The 25,817-nt window shown below is 38.6% G+C and overlaps 1 protein-coding gene across 2 annotated transcripts; it reads left to right on the top strand.

Moving 5' to 3' along the window:
• Nucleotides 1–330: 330 nt before the first annotated feature.
• Nucleotides 331–25,817, top strand: LMAN1 (lectin, mannose binding 1). 2 transcript variants are annotated; one of them, XM_054724021.1, is made up of 14 exons: nt 331–568; nt 3,914–4,068; nt 4,152–4,259; nt 5,416–5,477; nt 6,966–7,065; nt 9,686–9,809; nt 11,381–11,439; nt 11,872–12,004; nt 13,363–13,556; nt 13,688–13,758; nt 20,412–20,565; nt 22,583–22,704; nt 22,991–23,053; nt 25,754–25,817. In XM_054724021.1, the coding sequence occupies exons 1-13, from the start codon at nt 331–333 to the stop codon at nt 23,025–23,027; spliced, it is 1,557 nt and encodes a 518-aa protein (XP_054579996.1). In that variant the 3' UTR covers nt 23,028–23,053; nt 25,754–25,817. The 2 variants fall into 2 exon arrangements, with proteins under 2 accessions (XP_054579996.1, XP_054579995.1); XM_054724020.1 differs by lacking the exon at nt 25,754–25,817 and adding an exon at nt 23,838–23,901.

The raw sequence follows: 25,817 nt of genomic DNA, 5'->3' as shown, positions 1-25,817 counted from the left end.
TTCCAAACTCCACCTCTAACGTGTTAAGAGTGAGCTCCTGCAACAGTGGGCTCCCTGTGTCACGTGGGCAGCGTGTGGCTAATCTTTCCCGACCCAGGATTGGAGGAGGAGCGTGCGCACCGATCCGCCTCCAGGCCCCGCCCCATTTGGTGTGGTCCCGCCCACAGATGCTCCGGGTCCAGCGGCCGCCCGGACAGCGGAGGCCGGGGGCGGAGCTCACCCTTGCCCTCAGGGTACCTCGGGCTCCGCCAATCAGCAAGCGCCCTGTTGGCCGACCGCGGCTCCCGCGCCCCGCCCCCTGCCGCGAGCCTCTGCTTTCCAGAATCCAAGATGGCGGGATCCAGGCAAAGGGGTCCTCCGGCCAGAGTTCGGCCACTTTTCTGCGCCCTGCTACTGTCGCTTAGTCACTTCGTCCGGGGTGACGGCGTGGGAGGCCACCCCGGGTCCGCCGGTGCCGCGGGCACCCCAGCCACGCTGCCACATCGCCGTTTCGAATACAAATACAGCTTCAAGGGGCCGCACCTGGTGCAGAGCGACGGGACCGTGCCTTTCTGGGCCCACGCGGGGAGTAAGCCGGGGCCGAGGGCGGGGGGCCGGGTCCCATCCTCGCCTGGCGCCTCCTTCGCTTCGCCTCCTTTCAGCTGCCCACCTCGTGCGCGGGGGAAAGGACCCTCTAGGTAGCCCCTCCTGCAGGTCGGCTCTGGGGCCCTAGGTCCCTCCACCTGCCCCCCAGTTTCCCTCCAGGCTGCCCCACCCCCCCTTTCCGCCGGTCTTCTTCTTGATCTCGTCGGTTCTTTCCGTTTGTTCTGAGAGTCTTTTGTTACTTACACTCCTAAGCAGTCACTTAAACTCGCTTCTGGGCATCACGTTTCACCCAGACGCCTCCTCGTCCCCAGGGGAAACGTCCGGCATCCCACCCCTGGCTGTGCCACCCTGAGACCTGATCACCTGCCCCTCTGCCTCCTTTCCCGCTTCTCCTCGGCCCTCCCCCGCTTTTTTTGCTTTTCTTAAAACCTGGTGTTAGCAATGGTTAATGCCCCAGATTGTACCCGATGCCCCCTGACGGTTCCAGAGATGGTACATTTTCGTTTCTATGGTCATTTTTTACGTTTTTATGTGAGGATATTCTGGCACCCTGTTGGAACGAGACCTTAACGTTGCCACTCTCAGTGACTTGGTGTGGTCTTTGATCTTTCCTTTAATGCTCTGTATTAAATCATTATGTAACTGAATAGTCACACATGTCCCTTTATTTAGTAGACCAGGGGATATCTTTTTTATATTGTTTCAGAACTTGATTCTATCATTATTATATCTACCGCTTTTTAAAAAAAAAAAAAAGTTTTTTTGAAAAATCAAAATAATCTGCGCTCCGTGTTGTTTTATTCACTCTGTGTTTGGCACTGTTAGTGGATAAGAACTTGCTTTGCTAGACATTTACATATGTGCAAGAAACGAAATCTGTACTTTAGTGCTGATGTGTCATTGCTGACTAAGGAGTCAGCCACAGCACTTGACATGCTGCCTCTGACCATTTGAATTCTGTCTTTATATGTAGTTAAGAAGTCATTTATATAAGGTTTGTATACATCATTTTAGGCTGTCCAATATTTGGAACAAAATGTTCCATTTCTAGAAAGTGATTATTGACCAGGAAGCACACTTCTCGGAAGGCCCATTTCACTGAAATTAATGTATAATTAAAAGGTATAAATTTCAATTTAACATAATGACCAAGTTATTAAGTACTATTTGAAGTAGAGTGCAATTATTTTGTTACTCAGAAGACATTAATTATGTGCCCATTCATCAAGGATATGTTCCTGGGCATTTGTTATCAAGGTAACGTTCTTAATACACAAAGATGATGCTGATGTACCAGACACAAGTTTTGGAGTTTTTTGTTTTTCTTTATGGAATGATGATGAATTTGTCAATAGTGGTGATGAATTTGTTCACCCTTTTCACTTCTGCATCCTTCCATTGCCTGCTTGCTCTTCCCTCATGCTTAGGCCACATAACCAGCTAATTAGCAGTGTTAATTAACTACCCACATTAGTTGTCTTGGCTTTCTTTACAGAGCCTATAACCAACTAAGTTTACTGCAGAAATGTCAGATAATGTACCTGGGTGAATTAAAGTTGTATGACTGGACTGAATTTGAAATAAAGGGATTAGTAGCCCTATCCGGTTTGGCTCAGTGGATAGAGCGTCGGCCTGTGGACTGAAAGGTCCCAGGTTTGATTCTGGTGAAGGGCATGTGCCTTGGTTGCGGGCACATCCCCAGTAGGGGTGTGTGCAGGAGGCAGCTGATCGATGTTTCTCTCTCATCGATGTTTCTAGCTCTCTGTCCCTCTCCCTTCCTCTCTGTAAAAAATCAATAAAATACATATTAAAAAAAAAAGGGGGATTAGTAGATTAGCCATGACACCTCTGTCTATTGACGCTGGGAATCACTGCTATAGGTATCCTTTGCTTTTATTATCACTGTGATTTTTATAGTTTCACTGTTTTCTTTACTCCATTGATTATATTTTACCTTTTCATTTTGCTCTGAGATTTATTATTTAAAACAATTTTGAAATAAAAGAGAAACATTTTAAATTTAGTTTAAACATGGCCCTTTACTCATCCCCAAATTAGGACCAAATTTTTGGTGTTTCTTCGCCTTAACGCTAATGACCTTTTGTACTGTCAGTACACATCTGTGGGTCCATAAGGGCAAAAAATGATAACAATTTATAACCCCTTATAAAGAGCTCTCAGAGCTCTTTCACCTTCATTCTAATTTAATCCTTAGTAGGCATGGCAGGTGTTCTCTCTTTTATAGACGAAAAAAACTGATGTTCAGAAAGGTTAAGTTTCTTGAAAAAGGTTGCATAGCTAGTGTCAGACTAGAACTCTTTCTAGGATGCCTGCCTCCATCCCTTAAATGTTTGAAAGTGATGGTGACAAACAGTGGCTGGTGTTACTAAAATATCTCAACTTGTCAGTGTTTTCTACACTGACAAAGAGACAGTACAGTTATTTCCCAGCATGGATGTCAGAACTGGTTAATAACTGAGAGTGTGTGCTAGAATTGTTCAAATTTAGGCCTGATCGTTGCTTTAATAATTATTTAGTCCAGTAATAGGAAGAGCTACATTTATTGAGATATACCTCTGAGGTTGTTGGGAAAACTTGCCTATGATAAACAGCTAGTAAGTGGTAGAGCTAGGACTTGAAACTAGCTTGGAAATGGGAACCACCATTTTGGGGACCTCTTCTCTCTGAGAATTGCTGATGCTGAAGCACTATTTACTGACTTGAAATTCAGTTGACCCTCACCCTAGGAGAATGTATATATACACAAAATTTTGCATATAGCTTTTGGGGGTTTTATGGAAGTGGTTGAGCCCAGCCCCTTCATTTTACAGGTGAACATATGGTGAGCCCAAGAGGGTAAGAGAATTATTTGCTCAAAGTCATTCAGCTGAAATAAGACTAGGAATAAGTCTCTTGATTCCTAGTGATATGTTCTTTTCACACTGTTTAAGCTTTCTAACATTTGTAAACTGATAAAACACATCACAGTTTTTAAAGTATTTGAAAATAAGAATCAAATATTTGGTTTGACTTTAGCCAAAATTTCCTCCCTCCTGCCCCTTGCATTTTTAGTATATGGTTACAGCTTTAATTGTTTTTTTCCAGAGATAGTTCACTACTCAAAAGATAAGAGGAGCTGTGCTGTGTTAGAAAGCCCTAAAATTTTAAAGTTGAAACTGTCAACATGACATTTTTTCCTAACAAAATTATTGTACAGCTTACTAAGTTAAAATTAGATCTCTATAAGTATATGTAACAGTTTGGTGATGACTCATTGAGTTTTATCTAATTATAACTTAAAGTTTTTCTTCCCTGATTTTTGTTCTAGATGCCATTCCAAGTTCAGATCAAATTCGAATAGCACCATCCTTAAAAAGCCAAAGAGGGTCAGTGTGGACAAAGACAAAAGCAGCCTTTGAGAACTGGGAAATTGAGGTGACATTTCGAGTTACTGGAAGAGGTCGAATTGGAGCTGATGGCCTGGTATGATAATTTCTCTAACTTAGAAAATGTATATAAATGCATATACCACCAGCCTTTAAATGTTCCCTATTGCGTATTTACAGGCAATTTGGTATACAGAAAATCAAGGCTTGGAGGGTCCTGTATTTGGATCAGCTGATATGTGGAATGGTGTTGGAATATTCTTCGATTCTTTTGACAATGATGGAAAGGTATATTTGTTGTCAGGACTGTAACCTACTTTAATATATCTGCTAATAGTTAAGCTGTGAGAAATACAATTTACTTAATACTTTTGTAGCTTAATAGTAGAGAAATCCCCAAAGTATGATGATTAGACTTTATGTAGCTGGGAATTTATACATTTAAAGCTATGCATTTCTGATTTGTCATACTTCAACTTGAGATCATAACGGAGCCCTAACTGATAATTTTGCGATGCCCCCCTCTCTAGCACCCTGTATGTCACAGTGATTTTTATAGATAAGCATGAGTCATTTAGATGTAGGCAATGAAACCATTAGTGTTTACAGTCAACTAAACATTATTTTAAATGTTTTTCATTGATTTCAGAGAGAGGAAGGGAGAGGGAAACTGATAGAAACATCAATGACTAGAGAGAATCATCAATTGGCTGCCTCCTTTACAACCCCTAATGGAGATCGAACCCAAAACCCGGGCATGTGCTCTGACCGGGAATTGAACCATGACCTCCTGGTTCATGGGTCAGTGCTCAACCATTGAGCCACACCATCTGTGCTATAGCTTGTTTTTATGAAAATACCCATGTTCATTACTACTACTAGCTCACAAGTTTATATCTCTTCCTGTATTTTTTTTCTCTTCCTGTATTAATCACTCTTTTTGATCAACCAATTTCTCTCATCTCTCCTAAAACAGTTAAGAACAAAATATACTTACGAATTGGGAACATTAACTTGTGTTTGAGCAGCCTTAAAATTGATTATCTTCATTTCAGCTGGTTGTTTCTCTACTGGAGTCATTATTAACAATTTAAAAGAGAACTTTAATAAAGCCTTGAATGATGAAGCCATGTTAGTCCTCCTGTTTTAGCTTCCACAAGTTCCACACTTGTCCCATACCCACGGTGTGTCCTCAAATACATGTTGAGTTGATTATTCAAAGAGAAAACACGTCATCAGTCTTTATTGGGGTGTTAAGTGACACTTTTTGAATGATTGTAAGAGTTTACTAAATTTTTTTCTAAATTACGTAGAAATCTCTTCTGTTATTTAAAAATTTCAGTTCTAGCATATTAGAGATGTAAGAAGCCTTATAGCACATCCAAAATGATCTGGAATTCTTTGGCTAAGGACTTTAAAACAAACATATTCTCTTTATTTTTAGAAAAATAATCCTGCTATAGTAATTGTAGGCAACAATGGACAAATCCATTATGACCATCAAAAGTAAGTATGTGTTTTTTACATTATTCCTGATTTCAGCTTCTTTTTGTAAACCTTATAAAATATATTATTTCAGATATGAACATTTTCCAGATGAAATAAGATTGTTCTTTTTCTTGAGATTTATTATATAACTTGGTGGAAAGGTCTTATTTTAATTTGGTTCTTCGTTGTTGTTGTTGTTATTAATCCTCACTCCAGGATATTTTTTCCATTTTTAGAGAGAGTGGAAGGAAGGGAGGGAGGGGGGAGAGAGAGAGAGAGAGAAGCAGACATCGATTTGTTGTTCCACTTTTTCATGCATTCATTGTTTGATTCTTGTATGTGTTCTCACCAGGGTTCAAACCCCCAACCGTAATGTATCAGGATGATGATGTAGGCCAATGGTGGGGAACCTTTTTGCTGGCAAGGGCCTTTTGGATATTTGTAACATCATTCGAGGGCCATACAAAATTATCAACTTAAAATTAGCCTGCTATATTTGATCAAACAATTAATTTACCCCTAATGCCTTGGCAGGGCCAGACCAAATGATTTTGTGGGCCGGATGTCCCCCTCCCTTTCTGTAAGCCAACTGAAGCTACTTGGCCAGGGCTATATAATACTTTTAAAAGTTAATGAAATGTTCTTGGCTCTCAGTGATGCCATTTATCATGTTTGTTTGTTTTTATTAAAAGGGATCTTTGATCTTTCAAAATTAAGGTTTGGAACCTTGACTAAAATAACGACTAAGAAATTTATGCCACCTTCTTCCACCTTAGAATTGCTATATTTTAAGATTCTTGGGGGGGGGGGGGCCTACAAAGCTTCTAAGTATTTAGTGTATTTGTAATGTGTGGGAATTAGGTACCTACATTTTTTAATTCTACATGTTTGTTATGGGAGGAATTACCTTCTAGCTAGTCAATGAAATTGTAAGAAAAATTATTCGTCTACATTCCAGTTTACTGTTACCTACCTTAGTGATTTTTTTACTCTGGTAGATACCTGTGGAGCTGTTTATAATTTTTTAATATATATTTTTATTGATTTCAGAGAGGAAGGGAGAGGGAGAGAGAGAGATAGAAACATCAATGATGAGAGAGAATCATTGACTGCCTCCTGTACACCTCCTAATGGAGATAGATCAAACTCAGAACGCAGGCATGTGTCCTGACTGGAATCGATTCCTGATCTCCAGAGTCATAGGTTGACGCTCAACCATTGAGCCACACTGGTAGGGCCTGTGGAGGTATTTAAATAAAGGTGCCAGACCTTCTTGTGATTCTGATTCTGCACTAGGGTGAGGACTTCGTCCCAACCTAACATTGAAGAGTAGTATCTCTTTGCCCTCACTATCAGTACATGCTAACAGTGGCTCCTCATGTTATCCAGAGACTTTGTCTTAACTTAATACTATTTTAATCTTTCTAGATATGAATTATTTTAAATGAGTTTTTAAATATTGAAAAGCTTAAGTTTCTTTTTGTTTTCCTTTCCCTCGTACTTTAGTGATGGTGCTAATCAAGCTTTAGCAACTTGCCAGAGGGATTTTCGTAATAAACCTTATCCTGTCCGGGCAAAGATTATATATTACCAGAAAACATTGACAGTAAGTACCATGTGTTTAGTAATAATCAAATGAAAGTATTCTTGTATGACTTTTAATTTTGAATCTTTGATATAAATTAAATGCATTTAAATTTGGGTATTGTTCATGTACTCATCAATGTTAATATGAGAAAACAGAAGTGGCTTCAAAGCTTGATGAAAGTTGTCATGTGTTGTAAAACCCGGCCTCTAGGTTTGCATTTAGTCAGTAAATATTTAAGCATCCTATTATGTGCCACACATTATATGCATATCCACGCCTTCAGGATACAAATATAAGTAAGGCAAAGATCATTTTCTCCAAAGAGCTTGTAGTCTAATGCAGGAGACACTTGTGTGCATTACTATGCTGTGTGGTGATTGCTACAACACAGATACCCCTTAAAGCAGTGGTCGCCAACAGGTGGTCCGTGGACCACTGGTGTTCCGTGAGGTCCGAAAGGTTGGTGACCGCTGCCTTAATGGATCAAGAGTGTAGCTTAAACAAGTTCTTCAGGTCTCGTGTTGTTTATATCATAAGAAACAGTTTAAAGCAGCATGCCTCGTTGACATGCTTGGTTTAAAGAGTTTTAAGAAGGAAAATGAAATGATCAGATTTGCAATTTAGGAAGAAGACTTAGGCAGTAGTGTTCTTATTATGGTATTTGTGAAAGGAGCAAAAAATACAGTCATTTAGACTCATTGACTTAATGTGTCATGCCCTGTACTTGATACTTTACATGCAGTTTCTCATTCTTTCTAACAGCCTTATGGGGTGGGCACCGCCAGTTACATGGGGAAGTTGAATATGGGAGGTTTTAAGAAGTTTAGATGGTGTCATACCAAATAAGTAGCAGAACTGATTTGAACCCAGCAGCCTCTTAACTATAAGACTGTGCTTGTGGTCTGAGTTAAGAAGAATGCTTAGGAGGTAGAAACAGACTATAGCACTTAGTACTAGTTTGCTTGGGGTGGAAGGGTGAATGCAGTTGTGGAGTCAGAGGTAGTTCCTGAATTTGTACAACTTAGTGGTACCATTAACTAGCCAAGAGTGGCCACTTATTTCTGTTTGAGGGGGAGTAGGAAGGCCTAGTTTAGCTAAGTTCTGTCAGTGGTGGTAAAGATTAGGTCCTCCAGGGAAATTTTACAATATTCTGTCCAAAATTTTTGGCAAGATACCTGTCAGTATGAAAGGTCAAGTTCCATATAATGCTGCCCTAGCTGGTTTGGCTCAGTGGATAGAGCGTCGGCCTGCGGACTGAAGGGTCCTGGGTTCGATTCCAGTCAAGGGCACTGCCCGGGTTGCAGGTTTGGTCTCCAGTAGGGGGCGTGCAGGAGGCAACCGATCAATGATTCTCTCTCATCATTGATGTTTTTCTCTCTCTCCCTCTCCCTTCCTCTCTGAAATCAATAAAAATATATATGTATTAGAGGCCTGATGCACGAAATTCGTGCACTGGGGGGGGGGGGGGGGGGGTTTGTCCCTCAGCCCAGCCTGCACCCTCTCCAATCTGGGACCCCTCGGGAGATGTCCCCTGTGGGATCGGGCCTAAACCGGCAGTCGGACATCCCTCTCACAATCCAGGACTGCTGGCTCCTAACCACTTGCCTACCTGATTGCCCCTAACCACTTCTGCCTGCCAACCTGATTGCCCCCAAACTGCTCCCCTGCCGGCCTGATTGACACCTAACTACTCCCTGCAGGTCTGGTCGCCCCCCCCCCCCCCAACTTCCCTCCCTGGCCAGCCATCTTGTGACAACGTGCAGGTGGCCATCTTGTTTGTGACACGAGGGCGTGAGGGTCAATTTGCATATTACCTCTTTATTATATAGGATATATTTTTAAAAGTTCTATATAATGCTTCCACTCTTAACCTCAGTGACTCTTATTTGGGTGAGGCTGGTGATGGAGTTTCTGGAGCCCAAGGGTTTTGAGAAGGCTGACTACTCCTTGATTTGGGTCATGAGAAGAGTACTCATGTGTCAGGTTGATTCCTGTGCTTAGAATCCCAGGATTCCTTTAAGACATCTCATGTCATTACTTCAAAAATAGTGTCTTTTTAGTGTTTTCATTTTCCATCGTTTTTGTCAGTATGACTTCTGTCACTTCTGTTTTTCTGCTAACCAAATGACAGTCCAATTACCTTCCTAATTTAATGAGGAGCTCACTATTTGCTAATAAGGTAATCTATCTAATTTTCAGCTAGCTATGGTAAAAGTTGTAAATGCAACCTATTCTTTTGAGCTCTGTCACTGGGGTTTCAGAACAAGTCTGATCCCTCTTTTGTGTGAACCATTCAAAGAAATCATGGTTCCCTTCAAATTCTTGAAAAAAGGTGAACCATATTCTATTTTAGAAAGATTTTCATGGGAAATTATCACATTTTTCTCCGTAAGCCTTTGGCACATAGTAGGGCAAAAGCCATTTTCTTAAGTGAAATAATTACCAAAAATAAGTGAGGTTTTTTTTTTAATAGACAAGGGATTACCCTTTATAATAGTGAGAGGAAGCTGATAACTTTTTGACTATTGGTTATTAGACCAAATATAAAGATCAACTATATATTAGACATAAATTGACTACTTGAAATCCCTTTTACAATGTCTGTTGTAAAAGCTGTAGCTACTGTATGTCTCTCTAGGTAATGATCAATAATGGCTTCACACCAGATAAAAATGATTATGAATTTTGTGCCAAAGTGGAAAATATGATTATCCCTGCACAAGGACATTTTGGAATATCGGCTGCAACTGGAGGTCTTGCAGGTAAATCTTGCCATCTTTAACATTAAAAGTTTGTGAATTGAGTTTTGTTGGGAATAGTATATTTTGGAGATGTGTAGACTTGTTTACTTTTAACCTTTAAGACTAGGTGTAAGCTTCCCATAGGCAACAGGGCCAGTCTTTTGGTTTCTTGGGACTGCTTATTCTCTACTTAGAGTCTGCAGGAATACAGTTGGCTGGGGCTACATACACTGATGTAAGTTAGAGCTTCGGTGCGGGTGCCGTTTCAGAGTGAAGGAGACATTTAAAGTTGAAGCTATAAAGGTTAATTGCCAAATGTTTTAGGATCCCAAAAGGTGTCACTACACATTTACATGAATTTGGTATCCTGAGGAAATATTATTGAGGACTAAATGTTAAACAAGATATATTTACCTTTTTTTCCATGTTTGATCATAAATAGACATTAATACCATCTGGTTTATATGGTACGTTATACAATATTTTTATTATTTTCAAATATATGAATTGTTCCTTACAGCAACACAAGGAGGGAGAGAAAGATGATAGATTTTTACCTGATTTTAAATGAGTTTACCAAATCTTAAATTAAAGGACTTTCTAAAGATCACATGGCCAGTAACGGTCAGATCTAGGCAGGACTTGGTTTGTATTTCTGACTCCTCTGAGTCCAGGGCTCTATTTCATTGCATGACTGCTCCTAAAGTTACCTAACCTACACTGTACTATTACCGTTTTCTCTTTAATCTGGCTGCATATCTAGATCTCCATCATAGTGGCAGAAAGCTTCAAGATTGCTGCACAGTTGGAATTAATTGCTCTTACTTTGTGGATGTGACAAGCCAGGATTGGCATTTCAGTTCAATCTTAGGAGGTTTGATCTGTTAGGTCCCTGTTTTCAGCTTAAACAGCTTGAAATTAATTTTATTTTTTATATAAAATAAAATAGTTAATATCTTCTGTGTGTGGGAAACAAATACGCATGCTGTATAGAGGAATCATATTATCTAAATTGGGATGCTTTGAGAGTAAAAGGAGATGCTCTTAGTAATGCCAGGACAACGTGGATAAATCAGGATACTCCCTGTAAACCAGGACACCAGTGTCAGGGTTATAAATAGAAAGTAAAGCCCAAAGTGGTAAGTGCTATAAGACAGGTAGGTAGAGACAGGTACAGGAAATATATGTAGGACAGGATTTTGTCTTACTTGACCGGGACATATAGTCCATGAAGGTTTATGGGAAAATATGGTAGGATGTTGGCGCCAGGGTTAGGAGTTTGGGCTTGATTTGACCCTTCATTTGTTTGTTTATTCCCTTATTAGACATCTATTAAACATCTGTTTTATTTTAAACACTGCTAAATGTTCTGGTTTAGGATTGAAGAGAGTGAATTTCGCTTATTTCTAATATAAATTTTTCTGGTGAATTTTTGTCTAAGCTCATAGAACACCATTGCATTTACCAAATTAGAGCTAATTTTTATTTCCCTTACTGATTATTATTTTTTAAAAGCAATAACTATCTACAGATTTACAACCATAAAAATAACCTGTTATGGAACTTTTTCCAATTTTTTTTTTAATTTATAGATGACCATGATGTCCTTTCTTTTCTGACTTTCCAGTTGACTGAGCCTGGGAAAGAGCCAGTAAGTATAAACAGGTTTTCAAAAATTTATTTTCAGGTTAGATCTAGATAGGCAGTCAGATTAAAGAGAAAATTGTAACCTGAAAACTTGGGGAGACTGACTTAGGTTTGGCTCTTGTTTCTGCCAATTACTGCCATCTGACCTTCTGCGAGTTACTTCACATTTCTTCGCTGGTAAACTGAGGTGTTTGTATTGGCTATCTCGGGACCTCTGTAAGCACTAAATAAAGCAATGTACTTCTGGCAAGCTCTCGATGAATGGGATTGGCTGTTAGTATTTTTTGTTGGAATTATTAGTAGCAACAATAAATTAACATTTTCATGTTAACCTTTCAACTAGTGGTGGAGTAGTTAAAATGAGAAAAGGACATATATTGAGGTTTATTGTTTTCTTAAATTTTTTTTAATGATTTGTTCTTAAATTCCAAAAAAGCCTACACCAGATAAAGAAATTTCAGAAAAAGAAAAAGAAAAATATCAGGAGGAATTTGAGCACTTTCAACAAGAACTGGATAAAAAAAAAGAGGAATTTCAGAAAGGCCACCCTGACCTTCAAGGGCAACCTGGTGAGTTGTAGTGAAGCTGTCCTCAGGACTGCAGCATTGGTGGTGGCCTGTGTGTGCCCAAACACTTTCATTCCTCTCATCCTCTCTTATCTGGCACCTGCCAAGTCATTTCCGGAAATAATCTCTAAGCAAATTTTCAGTTTTTAAAGGTCTTGGAGATTGATGTTTTCACCAGTCACAGTGATGTAGTGCAGTGGGCAGCAAGGACTCCAGTGGTGCCATAGATAAGCAGTGACCCAGTGCAGTGTAAGCCCCATGAGGGCAGGGACGTTGTTGTTTTTACTGCTGTGTCCCCTAAACCTAAAAAGCAACCATGCTGACCTAGTAGTTGAAACTCAATAAATATTTGTTGAAGGAAATTGGCTAAAGTTGATTTCTTGCCTCTTAGTGGCACACAATTACCTTATTTATACAGAGATAATACTTGAAAACTAAACTATTGGGAGAGTAGTGTGAAATGATTGTCTAGCTCTCTTCCCCTTACTATGCAACCGAATTCTGGACTTTAAAGGTTGAAAATTTTAAAATACTTGTCTAAGCACTGTAATTAAGAACCTAAGTGTGCTACATATCAAAAATAAAACATGTCAAGGCCAAATAGAATGACTTTATTTTATTTGCTAACTTTTGCTCTCTGAATTGTTCCCCATCAGCACAATTGAACTGTTTGTAGTGTGTGATTCCTAAGTGACCAACAGTATGATTCACACTTAAGTTAAAAATAAGATATAAATTTTACTCTTTTCTCGGATTTGTTTTAAGTATCACATGTTTAGTGAGCATATCTTGAAGCTTATTGTAACATGTGGATGAAACTATTTTCAGTATGGTCAGGTATAAAAGGAAAACCAGGTCTTTTTCCCTCCATTTTTTAATCTTTTACGCACAAATTTTAAGAGTATAGTTTGATGAATTTTGACAAGATGTGAATACCCATTTCACCATCACCAGATCAGTACACAGAATATCACCCAGAAAGTTCCCTCGTGTCTTTTTCAAGTCAAATCCTCTCCATAGAGGCAACCACTATTCTGATTTTATTAACATAAATTAGTTCTGCCCATTCTTATAAATAGAATCTCACAGTACATTTGAAAGAGAAAATGATTTTTAGGTGACAAAAGTCAGACTGAATTTACAATAAATGTTCAACCACCAGACATGACAAAAAAAAATAATAATTTAATCATGATTGAAATTATCTGCATATTCACTATTGGGGACATTATACCATTATACCACTATGTTGGTGATGTTCTAATTTTAATATATATTGATACCTTGGTCACTTACCGTATTTTGAAAACTACATGTGCATAAGTGATTCTAATAATTTTAATTTGTAATTTCCATTTCAGCAGATGAAATATTTGAGAGTGTAGGAGATCGTGAGCTGAGACAAGTCTTTGAAGGACAGAATCGTATTCATCTTGAAATCAAGCAGCTAAACCGACAGTTAGATATGATTCTTGATGAACAGAGAAAATATGTCTCTTCCTTGACAGAAGAGATCTCTAAAAGAGGAGCAGGAATCCCAGGGCATCATGGACAGGTGAGCTTTGAAATATGCAGATATGCCCTAGTTAGTTGGCCTGATGGGAGAAGAGGTAGAAAAGAAAGGCTGTATGTTCCTATAGAATGTGGATTATTGAGCTGGTTGCTCATATTTTGTTTTTCCTCCAGATCTCTCAGCAAGAACTGGATACCATTGTGAACACTCAGCATGAGGTTCTGAGACACGTAAATGAAATGAAGTAAGTATCCAATAGTAATGTCTTAGTGTTAGGTGCTATTTTTATCCTAAATTTGTGACTTCTCTAAATATCCAGGCACATTATTAAGGTTCCTGCATGAGGGTAAGAATCACATTCAAGATTCATTTTATAAATACTAAAGTTAATGTAAAATACAGGAACTTTTGACACTTAGAAACTACAAACATCTAAATTTTTTAATTGTTCTAAGCTAGATAAGAAAAAAATGCTGTAGCATCTTTTAAAAAAATAAGTTTGTCCTAGTTATTTGACAAAAGGCAGACCTCGTCATACATAAAAAGAATATGGGTAGTATATAACAACCCTTTGAAAACTACTAGGGCAGTAAGCATGCATACCATTGTAGGACTGAAGTACAAGCATACCTGATGCAAGAACTTACACTGGAATGAAAGCATTTTGAAGGAAATATGCTATGTGTGACTATCTCTTTTTCATTCCTTCTTGTATCCTAAGAGACTGGACAAAGAGTTGGAGCAGAGAAGAGATACTGTGTCCTTATTACAATGAATGATAAGTTTCTACAAAGGATCCACTTATACAAATAATTAACAGCTTGCAATACCAGGAGCAGAGAAACAGCCAAAATGTCATGTTTCATAAGCTAATACTTTAGAGCACTGCCCCAACCAGTACAACCCTTGACAAACAGGAATGTCAAGATGAGTTCTTTAGGATTAGAAAATTAAACAGGATTAGGTTGAATAGAAGGTGAAACTCAAATACCTAGACATTAAAAGCAACCCAACTTTAACAGCAAATTTTTATTTCTTTCAGTTGTACTGTTTAGCATTTAAAAAAATCTTCAAGTTGTTAACTCATGATTAAAATATATATGATTCTAAATGAATAGTTAAATACTTTTAGAAATAGACTGGTTCATGTAAAAATTGTTTAAATCTTTATTTTTAGCTAATTTTAGACTTCAGAAGTTTCAAAAATAGTACACTTTCCATATATCCCCTACCCATCTTCCCCTAATGTTAACATCTTACATAAACATAGTATAATTATCAGAACCAATAAACTAACATTGGTACAGTACTATTAACTAATGAGCTTAATCAGATTTCACTAGTTTTCCACTAATGCCTTTTTTCTGTTCCAGGATCTCACAAGGCATTTAGTTATTTCTGTTTAGACTTCTGCAGTCTGAAATAACTCATTTTTGTCTTTCATGATCATACAAATTCCAAGAGCATTGATCAGTTATTTGGTTTATTGTTCCTCAATTTGGGTTTATTGTTATCTACTCATGATTGGGTGGAGGTTCTGCTTTTTTTTTTTTCAAGAATACAACATGTTCATGATATCCAAATGTCTTATTACTACTAATGTTGGCTGTGATCACTTGCCAACAAGTGATGGTTTCTTCACAGTTTCTCTTCATTAAAGTTACAGTCTTTCCCTTGGTGGTTAATAAATATTGTAGGAAAGATACTTTGAGACTATAAATATCCTGTTTCACTTTAAACTTTTGCTCATTGATTTTAGCATCATTGATGTCTTGCCTGAAACAAGAATGTGGTATTTACCAAATGCTGATTTTTCTATTTCCATCATTTCTTCTACATTTATTTATTGGAATTCTGTATGGACTAGCTATTCCTCCTCCCACATTTATTTATTTAATCAATTATTTATATCAGTATGGACTCATGAATATTTATTCTAAGGGTTATAATCCAATACTATCATTATTTATTTTGTTATTCAAATTGTCCCAGCTCTGGTCATTAGAAGCCTCTCCATGTTGGCTTTTGTATTCTTTCAACAAGCCCCCATCATTTTTTATGCATCTCTTTACTTTCTGATACCACACTCTGTTTCAGGCAAATCTTGTATTTTCTCTGCTCCAGCTCTAGAATCAACCAGTTCTCCATTGAGACCTGGTTCCTTTTATTGGAGAAAGGTATTTTTAGGAACCAAGATCTGGGCACTAGGTGTGCTCATTACTACTGGGATGCCATTGATTCTAGGCTCTCTCAGGGAATAGAGGAACATATACTAATCCACACAGGTACACATTTCTCTATTTTTATATCCATCAATCTACACTAATAAAAGAGAAACATGCAAATTGACTGTCCCTCTGCTATGCCCACCAGCCAATCAGAGTGAGTATGCAATTAACCCAACAAAGATGGCAGCGGCCAAAGAGCTGGAGTGAGCAGGAGGCTTGGGTTACCCCCGGTGATGGAGGAAGCCAAACGCCCTGGCCGGCCCTGGCCTCCGCTCAAGGCTACAAAGTTTCAATTATAGAAGATAAATTAAATCACAGATACCTGCTTCCAGCTGGCCCTGGCCTCCGCTCAAGGAGGCGCTGAAAAAAAGGAGGGACTGGGAGCTTGGGTCACCAGGGGGTGTGGCCAGCCTGAAAACAGCCTTCAGCCCCTCACCCAGGCTGGCCACACCCCCATGGGGTGAGGGTCCCTGCTGGGGGGCTTGGCCAGCCTGCAAACAACCATCAGCCCCTCACCCGGGCTGGCCAGGCACCCCAGTGGGGACCCCCACCCTGAAGGAGCTGTGGCCAGCCTGAAAACAGCCCTCAGCCCCTCACCCAGGCTGGCCACAACCCCACGGCCTGATCCCTGTAAACCGGCAGTAGGACATCCTTCAAGGGTCCCAGATTGGAGAGGGTGCAGGCTGGGCTGAGGGACACCCCCCACACACACACGAATTTTGTGCACCGGGCCACTAGTTTATATTAAAAAAACCATGGGATTATGTGAATACTTAGGAGTCTAGTTGGATTGGACTGGACTAGAATGAATAGTACAAGGTTGGTTTTAGCTTTTCTCCTTTTCCTGTTTGAACATTCTCCAACAGGTTCTTAGTATCTATGTTATATTTACTTAATTGATTTAATTTTAGTGTGCACATAAGTGGTTTCAAATTAACACATATCCGTGTGAGAAACACATTTACTGATGGATATATATAAAGTTTCTTTTGCCTCTAGCTTTACAGTATCTAGTTTAATTCTCCTCTTCCCCACTCTCTTCGTATGTTTATGATATTTGTTTATAATACAGATAGGCTTTTTGTTAGTGGTTGTATTCCTCCTACATCTGGTTGATTTTAATTGTTTATATTTTGGGTATATGAATGGTAAATGAATACTATGGTTCTAAGAGCCAAAAAGATATTCATTGACGTATCATTCCCTCTTCATCACTACTACCTCTTTCCCATTTTTCCCTTCTTTTCAGCCCTTTCACACCCACCCTTGTTGGTGACCCATCCAATTAATTTCTTGTTTGCTCTTCCTGTACTTCTTCTGCACATGTGTGTTTTCTTCTTTCTTATATGGATGGTAGCACACTCTAGATATTCTTTTCATGCTTTGCTTACCTTACTGAACATAATGCTAAGAACATCTTAAGATTCAGTTAGCGCTTAGTAAATCCTAGCCATCTGTTTGTATTGTCCATGAAAGCACTTACTTAGGGTAATTAGCAGTCCTTGTAAACTCCCACTTACTGAGACCAAATGTCATGTATACAATAAGTTAGTGTGAAAACTGAACTCAAATTTCTGAATTTGTCCTGTAGAGCTTTTTCTTCAGAATTAAGTTTCAAAAAAAAATTTAAAGAGACAGAAAATATCTGCCTTTTATGGTCAGTGTGTTTGTGTCTTTATGGATTTTCATTTTCTTAGGGAATCATAGAATTATAGTTTTAGCAGAAACATGGAGTTCAACCCCCTTCGGTATACAAAAAGAGAAAACAAAAAGGCCCTGAATGGTAAAAGATCACAATATGAAAATAGAGTCAGAATTAACTCTCATTATCTCTTCATTTTTAAATGTTATTTCTAATATATAAAGCCTTATAAAAATTTTCAACTCTATTATCCACTTTCAACAGTTATTAATAACCTGATGTTGTCAGCCTGAGCCATTCATGATAAAATGCCTAATCAACTAGTCTAAGTTTTAGTAGCTGTTGATGGCCCTCACCTGAATCCATCATTTCATCAGAGCTTGAGGAAGGGTGACACTCCCATTCTAAAATTCCCTCTCCATTTAAAAAGAAGAATATCCACCATCACTTTTTATCCTGAGCTAGTTCCGGAAAGGCAGAATAAATACTTGATTCTTTCTCCTTACCATTTTTTCAGGATAATAAGTCAGTTCACTGGCAATCTCCAAGGTTAAGTGATGAGGTAGTGAGGGGTGGGTGTTTTTTTTTTCAACTCATGGATTTTAACATGTTTTGCTGTTTTGAGCCACTAGTCTTTATAACTAACTAGAGGCCCGGTGCACAAAATTCCTGCACTGGGCGCGGGGGTGGGGAGTCCCTCAGCCTGGCCTGCACCCTCTTGCAGTCCGGGAGCCCTCGGGGGATGTCCAACTGCCGGCTTAGGCCCGCTGTGCTTGCCAGCCATGAGCCCAGCTTCTGGCTGAGCAGCGCTCCCCCTGTGGGAGCGCACTGATCACCAGGGAGCAGCTCCTGCGTTGAGTGGGATTAGGCCGAAACCGGCTCTCCAACATCCCCTGAGGGGTCCCAGATTGCGAGAAGGTGCAGGTCAGGCTGAGGGACCCCACCAGGGCACGATCGTGGCCAGGGAGGGATGCAGGAGGTTGGCCAGCCAGGGAGGGACTGTGGGAGGACTCCAGGGGTGTGTCCAGCCCATCTCGCTCAGTCCCGATCGCTCAGTCCCAATTGGCCAGACCCCAGCAGCAAGCTAACCTACCAGTCGACTCTCTGCCCCCTGGTAGTCAGTGCATGTCATAGTGAGCAGTTGAGTAGCCTTAGCATATCATTTACATATTACGCTTTGATTGGTTGTACGGACCACAGGACGACCGGACACTTAGCATATTAGGCTTTTATTGTATACGATGTTCAAATTGTCCCATCTTTGGCCACTAGTGCCCCCTTCAAGTTAGCTTCAGTGTCCTTTTAACACAGCCCCAGTGGTCTTTGGTAGCTTCCTTCCTTTCCTGTGTAAGTCTTTCCAGGTTTCCCTTGTACATTTCCGGAAAGAGAAATGGCAAAAGGCATTTTTCTTTGGAGCCCTGGGCAATGTTGATTATAGGCAGTCAAGTGCTTATTGCTACTGGATCGTCATTGCTTCTAGGCCTTTCCAGTGGACAGAGTTACAAATGTTTTTTGAGCTTTGCCATTTGTATGTGGTAGCTTGTGTCCTTTGTTAATTGGTTATATATTTTAAATGTTGAATTGAAAGTATTAAGTGCTCTTTTGGTGAGTAGACAGCATTTAGCATTTCGTGTTTACCTCATTTATTATGTACCTATTGCATTCTAGCTACCGTGCTAGACTTTTCACAACATGTTCACATATTCTTTTGGATTGCTCTTAATTATCCTCTTCTGTACCTTCAGCCTATCCCTGTGATATAATACTTAAGCTGCTTAGCAATCTTTCTTCATTCTTGATCATCACATCTCCTTCAAGAGACTCACCACTCTCCTCAAGCCCTATGACCCAGCCCACCACTGAAGCTCTCAGTGGTCGTCTTGATCTTGCATCTGAATAGTGGAATCACACTTTACATGGAGATTATATTCTGAAGTCAGTGTGTGTAAGGTGAAATGTTGTATAAAGTCAAAATTACCCTTCAAAAAGATGACACATTGAAGACTACCACACCATTGCTCAATATGCTAATCAACCAATTTTTCCTTCAGATTTGAAACAGATGCCTCTTTAGTTGAGTTCTAGTTGAGGCAGTAGATTTGATATTGGGGCTATCTTATAGAATTGCAAGGGAAATAGACAGAATTACATTTGACTTAGGGGTCCCAAGGGGTCCCTAGGTTCTATGATTTGCTAGAACTACACAGAACTCAGAAAAGCTGCTATACTCACAGTTCTGTTTTATAACAACAAAAGGATAGAATAAAATCAAAGGAAAAAGTTAAGTAGGGTAGAGTTGGAGAAACCAGGTACAAACTTTCAGTTGTTCCTGTCCCCAGTGGAGTCCCATGCACAGTGCTTGTTCCTCTCAGGAGTGACCTGTGACATGTTCAGTGAGGAAGCTCGCCCTAGCCTTGGGGTCCGGAATTTGTAGTAGATGCCAGTCACCTAGTCATGAAGCACCCATGTGACTGACCTTAACTACTCAGTCTGCAGTCCCCCAGACATCAAACTCATATAGCACCTAAGGCTCCAGGCAAATCACATCCTTAGCATCAACTATGTGGTGGGGTCCAAGGCCCCAGGTAGACAAAAACACTCTTACCATGCAGAATATTCCAGGGGCTTAGGGGTTACCTCCCAGGGGCTGGTCAAGGGCCAGTTCTGAAAACCTTTGGAGTGTGCAGGGTTAATTTTTTACTGCCCAGCATTAAACATCTAGAAAGATTTGAATTCATTATGTTATATAATATCCATTTATGATAGTGGTTTTAACACAAATTGTTTAGTGTTATATGATTTGATAACCTTTTGTAAAAGATAAAGGCATAATGTTAAGTTACAGTTTTATAAATTATTTTTCAATGTTGGAGATCATTCTGTTTTCTAAAATATTTATATTCTCTATCTGTGTTTTTATTATCTGAAATATTGAGCTTGGAAGTGTATCTAATCATTTGAAAATCTGTGATGGAAAAAAGTCATCTTTCCAGTGATTCCATTGTCTAAAGGGATTTTCTATTCCAGGAATTCCATGAGTGACACCGTCAGGCTAGTCAGCAGCATCCAGCATCCTGGGTCTGCAGGGGGCGTGTATGAGGCCACCCAGCACTTCAATGACATCAAAGAGCACCTTCACGTAGTAAAGCGGGACATAGAGTCCCTAGTGCTGCGGAACGCGGTGAGCTCTCTTCTTTCTAGCTTCATAATGACCAGCCTTCTTTAGGAAAGGAAGGACATACATTCTATTCTATTCTGCTGAAACTATTTTAACTTTTTAGTTAATATTCTTTTATAATACAGGTGGGCAAAAGTAGGTTTACCATTGTGAGTGCTCGAAACAGTTTATTCTTGTATTATCTTTTTTTTGTGTTTATTATTGTTATTAACGTACTCCCCCCCAATATTAGATAGAATTGTTCCATTTGTCTGTGATTTCTATATCATGCTTCCAGAGTGTATTGAATAGAATTTTTTAAAATTGATTGTTATTCCAATTAGTGAACTATCATAATCTCAGACTTTTTTTTAGATTATTTTCTCTAAGTTTTCTTTTAATAATAGTTCTTGTTTTCAGTAATGATATCTCTCAACAACTTTGAAAAGATAAAAGTCTCTCTTGACAAACTCTTAGTCTGTCTAGACCAGGCGTCCTCAAACTACGGCTCGCGGGCCACATGCGGGTGTTTTTGCCGTTTTGTTTTTTTACTTCAAAATAAGATATGTGCAGTATGCATAGGAATTTGTTCATAGTTTTTTTTAAACTGTAGTCTGGCCCTCCAACGGTCTGAGGGACAGTGAACTGGCCCCCTGTTCAAAAAGTTTGAGGACCCCTGGTCTAGACTATGCCAGGTAACCCGGATTTCTCTTTCGGATGTTAAGGAAGTACAGATCTAAAGCTGATAGCAGCTTTCTCTAAGCAAGATTCTTCTTTTTTTCAGCTACTTTTTCTGTCTTATTTCATTTTTAAAAACTTCTTTGTTTTTGTTTATTAGATATTTTTTATAGTGTAAGCCCCCTACATTTTTGGAGATTGGCAATAAATATTAAAAATAACTAACATTTTTTTAAAATGTGAGATGCATAAGAGACAATATTAGAAGACAGATCCCTAGTACTTTTTTTTCTTAATTATTGGCTTTAAAAGCCCTTATAAAATTCACAAATGCTGGTAGCATTTGCCTCTTCCCCTTCAGTTTTCCAAATGTGGCTTAGTAGTTTCTTATTGATTGCTACCTCTCATCCTAAGCATTATTATCTACTTCCTTAATTTTGTTGGAGATTATTTTCCCCCACTGGAGCCTTTGTTGGAAGGACCACGTTGACGCTGTGGGTATTATATATACGTACTGAAGAACTTTGTCCCATACGTGTAAGCATATTGAAAACAAATAATCTTAGAAGCCATTCTGTCTACATACCTTGAGGGAATATTTGTCTCTGATATTTAATTATCTCCTTATAATAGAAGGAATACTCATGGAAATAGGAAAAGAAACATTCTTTTTTATTTTATTGATTTTACAGGGGGTGGGGAGGGGAGAGAAACATGGGTCTATCGTTCCACTGATTTATGCACTCATCGGTTGCTTTTTGTATGTGCTCCTGACTGGGGATCGACCCTGCAACCTTGGCATATTGGGTCAATGCTCTAAACACCTGACCTACCGGGCCAGGGTGGGAAAAAACATTTTTCAAAATACTAACTAGTAATGTCAAATGCTTGAGAACTGCAATAAAACCATTAGATTTGTCAGCAATTCATTGGGAGCGTAGCCAGGTGATTGTCTGAACCAGAGCACTTTTGAGAGTGGTACTGAATGCTCTCAAGTGTTCTAGTTCAGACAATTACATGGTTTACCCTGTTGAAGGTGATGCTATTAAGAATTCCTCCATTACAGCATGCGTCATCTGGGAGTGCCTGGTCTCTGACCTTCAGGGACACTAAAATTACTATCACATGATGAAGCTGGGAGCCAGGTGGCAGTGAGTTAGTGACTGGACCGTGAAAGGTGGAGGCCATCCAGTGCCAACTACTCTTTCAAAAAGTTTGGTGGTGAAAGTTAAGGGGATGGAACATATTTATAGGATGAATACTTGAATTTACACAGTAGACCATGAGTTTTATAAAGATTTCACATTTCTTTTTCTAAAATACTAACTTGACTAATTATAATAGAGAGTTCTTTGCCTTATAGCCATCAAATGAAAGACCAAAATGCCCAGAACTACCACCATTTCCATCATGTTTATCTACGGTTCACTTCGTTATATTCGTAGTGATACAAACGGTGCTATTCATTGGTTATATCATGTATAGGTAAGTCTCTAAAATTTGACCCAACATTTTTGTGTTTAATTTGAAATACTCAATGAAGTTTTCCATGTTCATAATAGAACTTTCAATACCTATACATTAGGTTTATACAAAGCAAATATTTCTAGTCTATTTCAGTTCATATGGGAATGCATGTACAGAATGTATACTTAATGTATTTTATACTTCAAAAGCTACTGTATATTTTAATTTTAAGCAGTCCTATTTCTTTCCAAAGTAAAGTGTATAGAAATTCTTTGTGTTTTTTTTTTCTTTCTCTTTTCCTTAGGACTCAGCAAGAAGCAGCTGCCAAAAAATTCTTTTGACCACCATTTTCATATGTGTACATCATGTATGTATGTACAAAATGTTGTCTTTTTGAGGGACTGTATTTAAATTGCTTCATAGGCTAAATTATTAAATTTTGTATAAAATAACTTTAAACACTGATTTGCAGTAAGAATGGACCGCAAAGACAACCACATGTAAATTTGTGCATAGTACATAAAATCTATTTAAATTTCTCTGAATTTCTGGCCAGTAGAATATAGCCACTGAACAGAATATTGATAAATAAGGGAAGAAATAACAGAAAATGGGACAACCCCCAGATATGAAAGATACCCCCAAGTCTCGGATGTTGGAGGTTTCTTTATTTAATATAAACACACTTCTCTCCTGCCCCCCCCCCCCACCCCAAATATGAGGTCTAAGAGCTCCTCATCATGATTATTTTGTAACAGTCTTTTTTAAAGGTCAGAATTTCCTACTCTAAGACCCAGTCCCCGCAATCCTGTAATCTAATACTACTCCCTCTGAAATCAAAGAATATGTTGTCTGAGAGAATTAAGATCTAGATAATATTCTCCATAATGTTTATTGAAGTATTTTTCCCTCTGATATCAATTATATATTTCACCTTTAAAGGAAATTTTTGGGGAAATTAAGAGCTGCTCTTTGCCTAAAAAAAAAAAAAAAAAATTAGGTGAATGCATTCCTCTGATAATAGTTTTTATGGGTATTTTGCCTGGTAATGTGTTCATTTCATGATCACTCATATGCTTGAATGTCTTTATTCTAACAGTGTCAGTTCAGTACCATGAAAATGTTTGCATTTCTTCTCCCCTTCTATGCAGCTTGTAAATTCAGCTCAGGTTGCACATTCAAGAGGATATTTTAGTTCACAAAACCCACGTGACGTCCTAGTTTACATTAGTCCATACAGCCTGGTGTTGCCGACTCTGCATGCTTGTGTAAATCCAAAGAGGCTGGGCAGGAGCAGTGTTAAGATTTTTGAAGGCAAAATTTGAGAAATAGAGTTAATACTTCTGATTCCCTTCGTTTAGTGCCAGAACTGAGGATATTGTGAAGCACTTGTTGGTAAGCTTGACCTTGAAATGTCAGAATGGAAGGTGTTGGTGTAGACTTTGTACAGAATCCTGGGTATTATTGAAACAGTCTGTCAATGACATTTTAAATGCACTTTAAAAAAAAAGACTAAAACAAAATAAAATGCACTTCATTTTGTTTTCACAGCTGATGTAGACTTATTTTTGCTGGCTTCAAAATACTTTTATCTCTTTTAGCTAAAGTTTTTATCTTTCATTTGTCCAAAATAACATTGTTTTGTAAAGTAGTGCTATTTAATTCTTCCAAGCCGTCATAAGTTTATTCTGAAATGTCATTTACAGATTGAACTGACTGCTTAAAATCTATACAAAGATTCTGAAGAACTCTACATGCTATCAATACCTAACTTGGGCTACATACGCAAACAGTCCTAACATTGCTTTTTATATTAGCATTTCTCCTAGAACACTGAACGAGAATATTCTAATGATTACTGACTCACTTCAGTCACTTCAACGTAGAAAATGCTTCCCTAGTGCTTTTCCTCGTAGTGTTAACATTTTGAATTCATGTTTGAAAGACATCATCATCATCACAGAATTTACTCTTATTTCATTAAAAAAAAATTAATACCTTCAGAAAAGTGTTTAAGTTTGTAGACTATGTACTGGGAAATCCTCTTGAGATAAAAGGCTTCCAAATATTCAGTATTACAAATCCAAGGTCACACATGCCTGGACTTAGTGAGGAATACCAATCTGTGCAGTGTACATTGTCAGCCTGAAATTCCAGAGGAGTCATTCTGACCATCCTAATAGAAACAAAGACAGCTATTATGAAAGATCTACTTAGTAGTAATTTAATTTGCTAAAAATTACTTGGCAAAGCAGTTTGCACAGGTGTTGATCATATTAATTGAAATTTGTTTTATTTTCCTCAAAACAATTGACTTGAGCAAATTTCTGAAGAAAAATGTATTTGCTCTGTGGAGAAATCAGTCACTGCCAGGATTCTTTCATTTTTGTACTGTTTTTGTATAATTGAATTTGTTAACTTGTCTCACACCAGCAAGTATTTTACAGGTGCCTTGGATTAAAACAATTGATTTTTAAATTTTACTGTAAGTCATGCTTATGATGCCACTTTTTAAAAAAATGCAATTACATAATGGTTGACACCCTTACTTAATGTGCCTATTTGTGTTCTAATTGTTTAGATGTTTTATGCAGCTGGAAACTTTCCTATGAAACCACAAACAATAAACCATTTTTTTGTTACGTATTAAAGGGATATCAGTGTTTCTCACAGTGTGGTCCATGGACCTTCGGGTCCTGGAGTGCTTGTTAAGTATGCAGATCCCAGGGCTCCATTCCAAACCCAAACTCAGGGGTTGGCTTCAGAATCTGTTTTCAACAGGCACCTCGGGGTGATTCTGAGCACACTAATGTTTGAGAACCACTAAGAAGGGGAGTGGAGGAAAATGAGCATTGTTTTGTTGGCTTAAAGCTAAGCTGAGCACATAATATAACTTTTGTTGTCAGTTATTAGCAATGTGCACTGAGTCTTTTATACTCACAATTTACTTAATGCTCTTTTTACTGAAACTCTTGGGTTAGTAGCAGCTACAAACTAAACCCAGATTGTTGCCTGTAGCTCTTCATACTTTAGTTGATGACTTTTAAACTTACAAAATCATTTTCAGATCATGGTCAAGCCATGAAAACTGCCATCTTCATGTCTGCCTGCTAAAGCTTTTTGCGTTCCTG

This window comes from Eptesicus fuscus, chromosome 12 (genome assembly GCF_027574615.1).
Source record: "Eptesicus fuscus isolate TK198812 chromosome 12, DD_ASM_mEF_20220401, whole genome shotgun sequence".
Lineage (NCBI taxonomy): Eukaryota > Metazoa > Chordata > Mammalia > Chiroptera > Vespertilionidae > Eptesicus > Eptesicus fuscus.
The sequence above is the reverse complement of the archived record's forward strand: the minus strand, read 5'-3'. Positions and strand labels throughout refer to the sequence as shown.

Coding starts and splice junctions, on each gene's coding strand:
- LMAN1 (XM_054724021.1), top strand. CDS start 331: ATGGCGGGATCCAGGCAAAGGGGTCCTCCGGCCAGAGTTCGGCCACTT. Junction 4,260..5,415: donor CTTTTGACAATGATGGAAAG/GTATATTTGTTG, acceptor CTTTATTTTTAG/AAAAATAATCCTGCTATAGT. Junction 9,810..11,380: donor TGCAACTGGAGGTCTTGCAG/GTAAATCTTGCC, acceptor TTTAATTTATAG/ATGACCATGATGTCCTTTCT.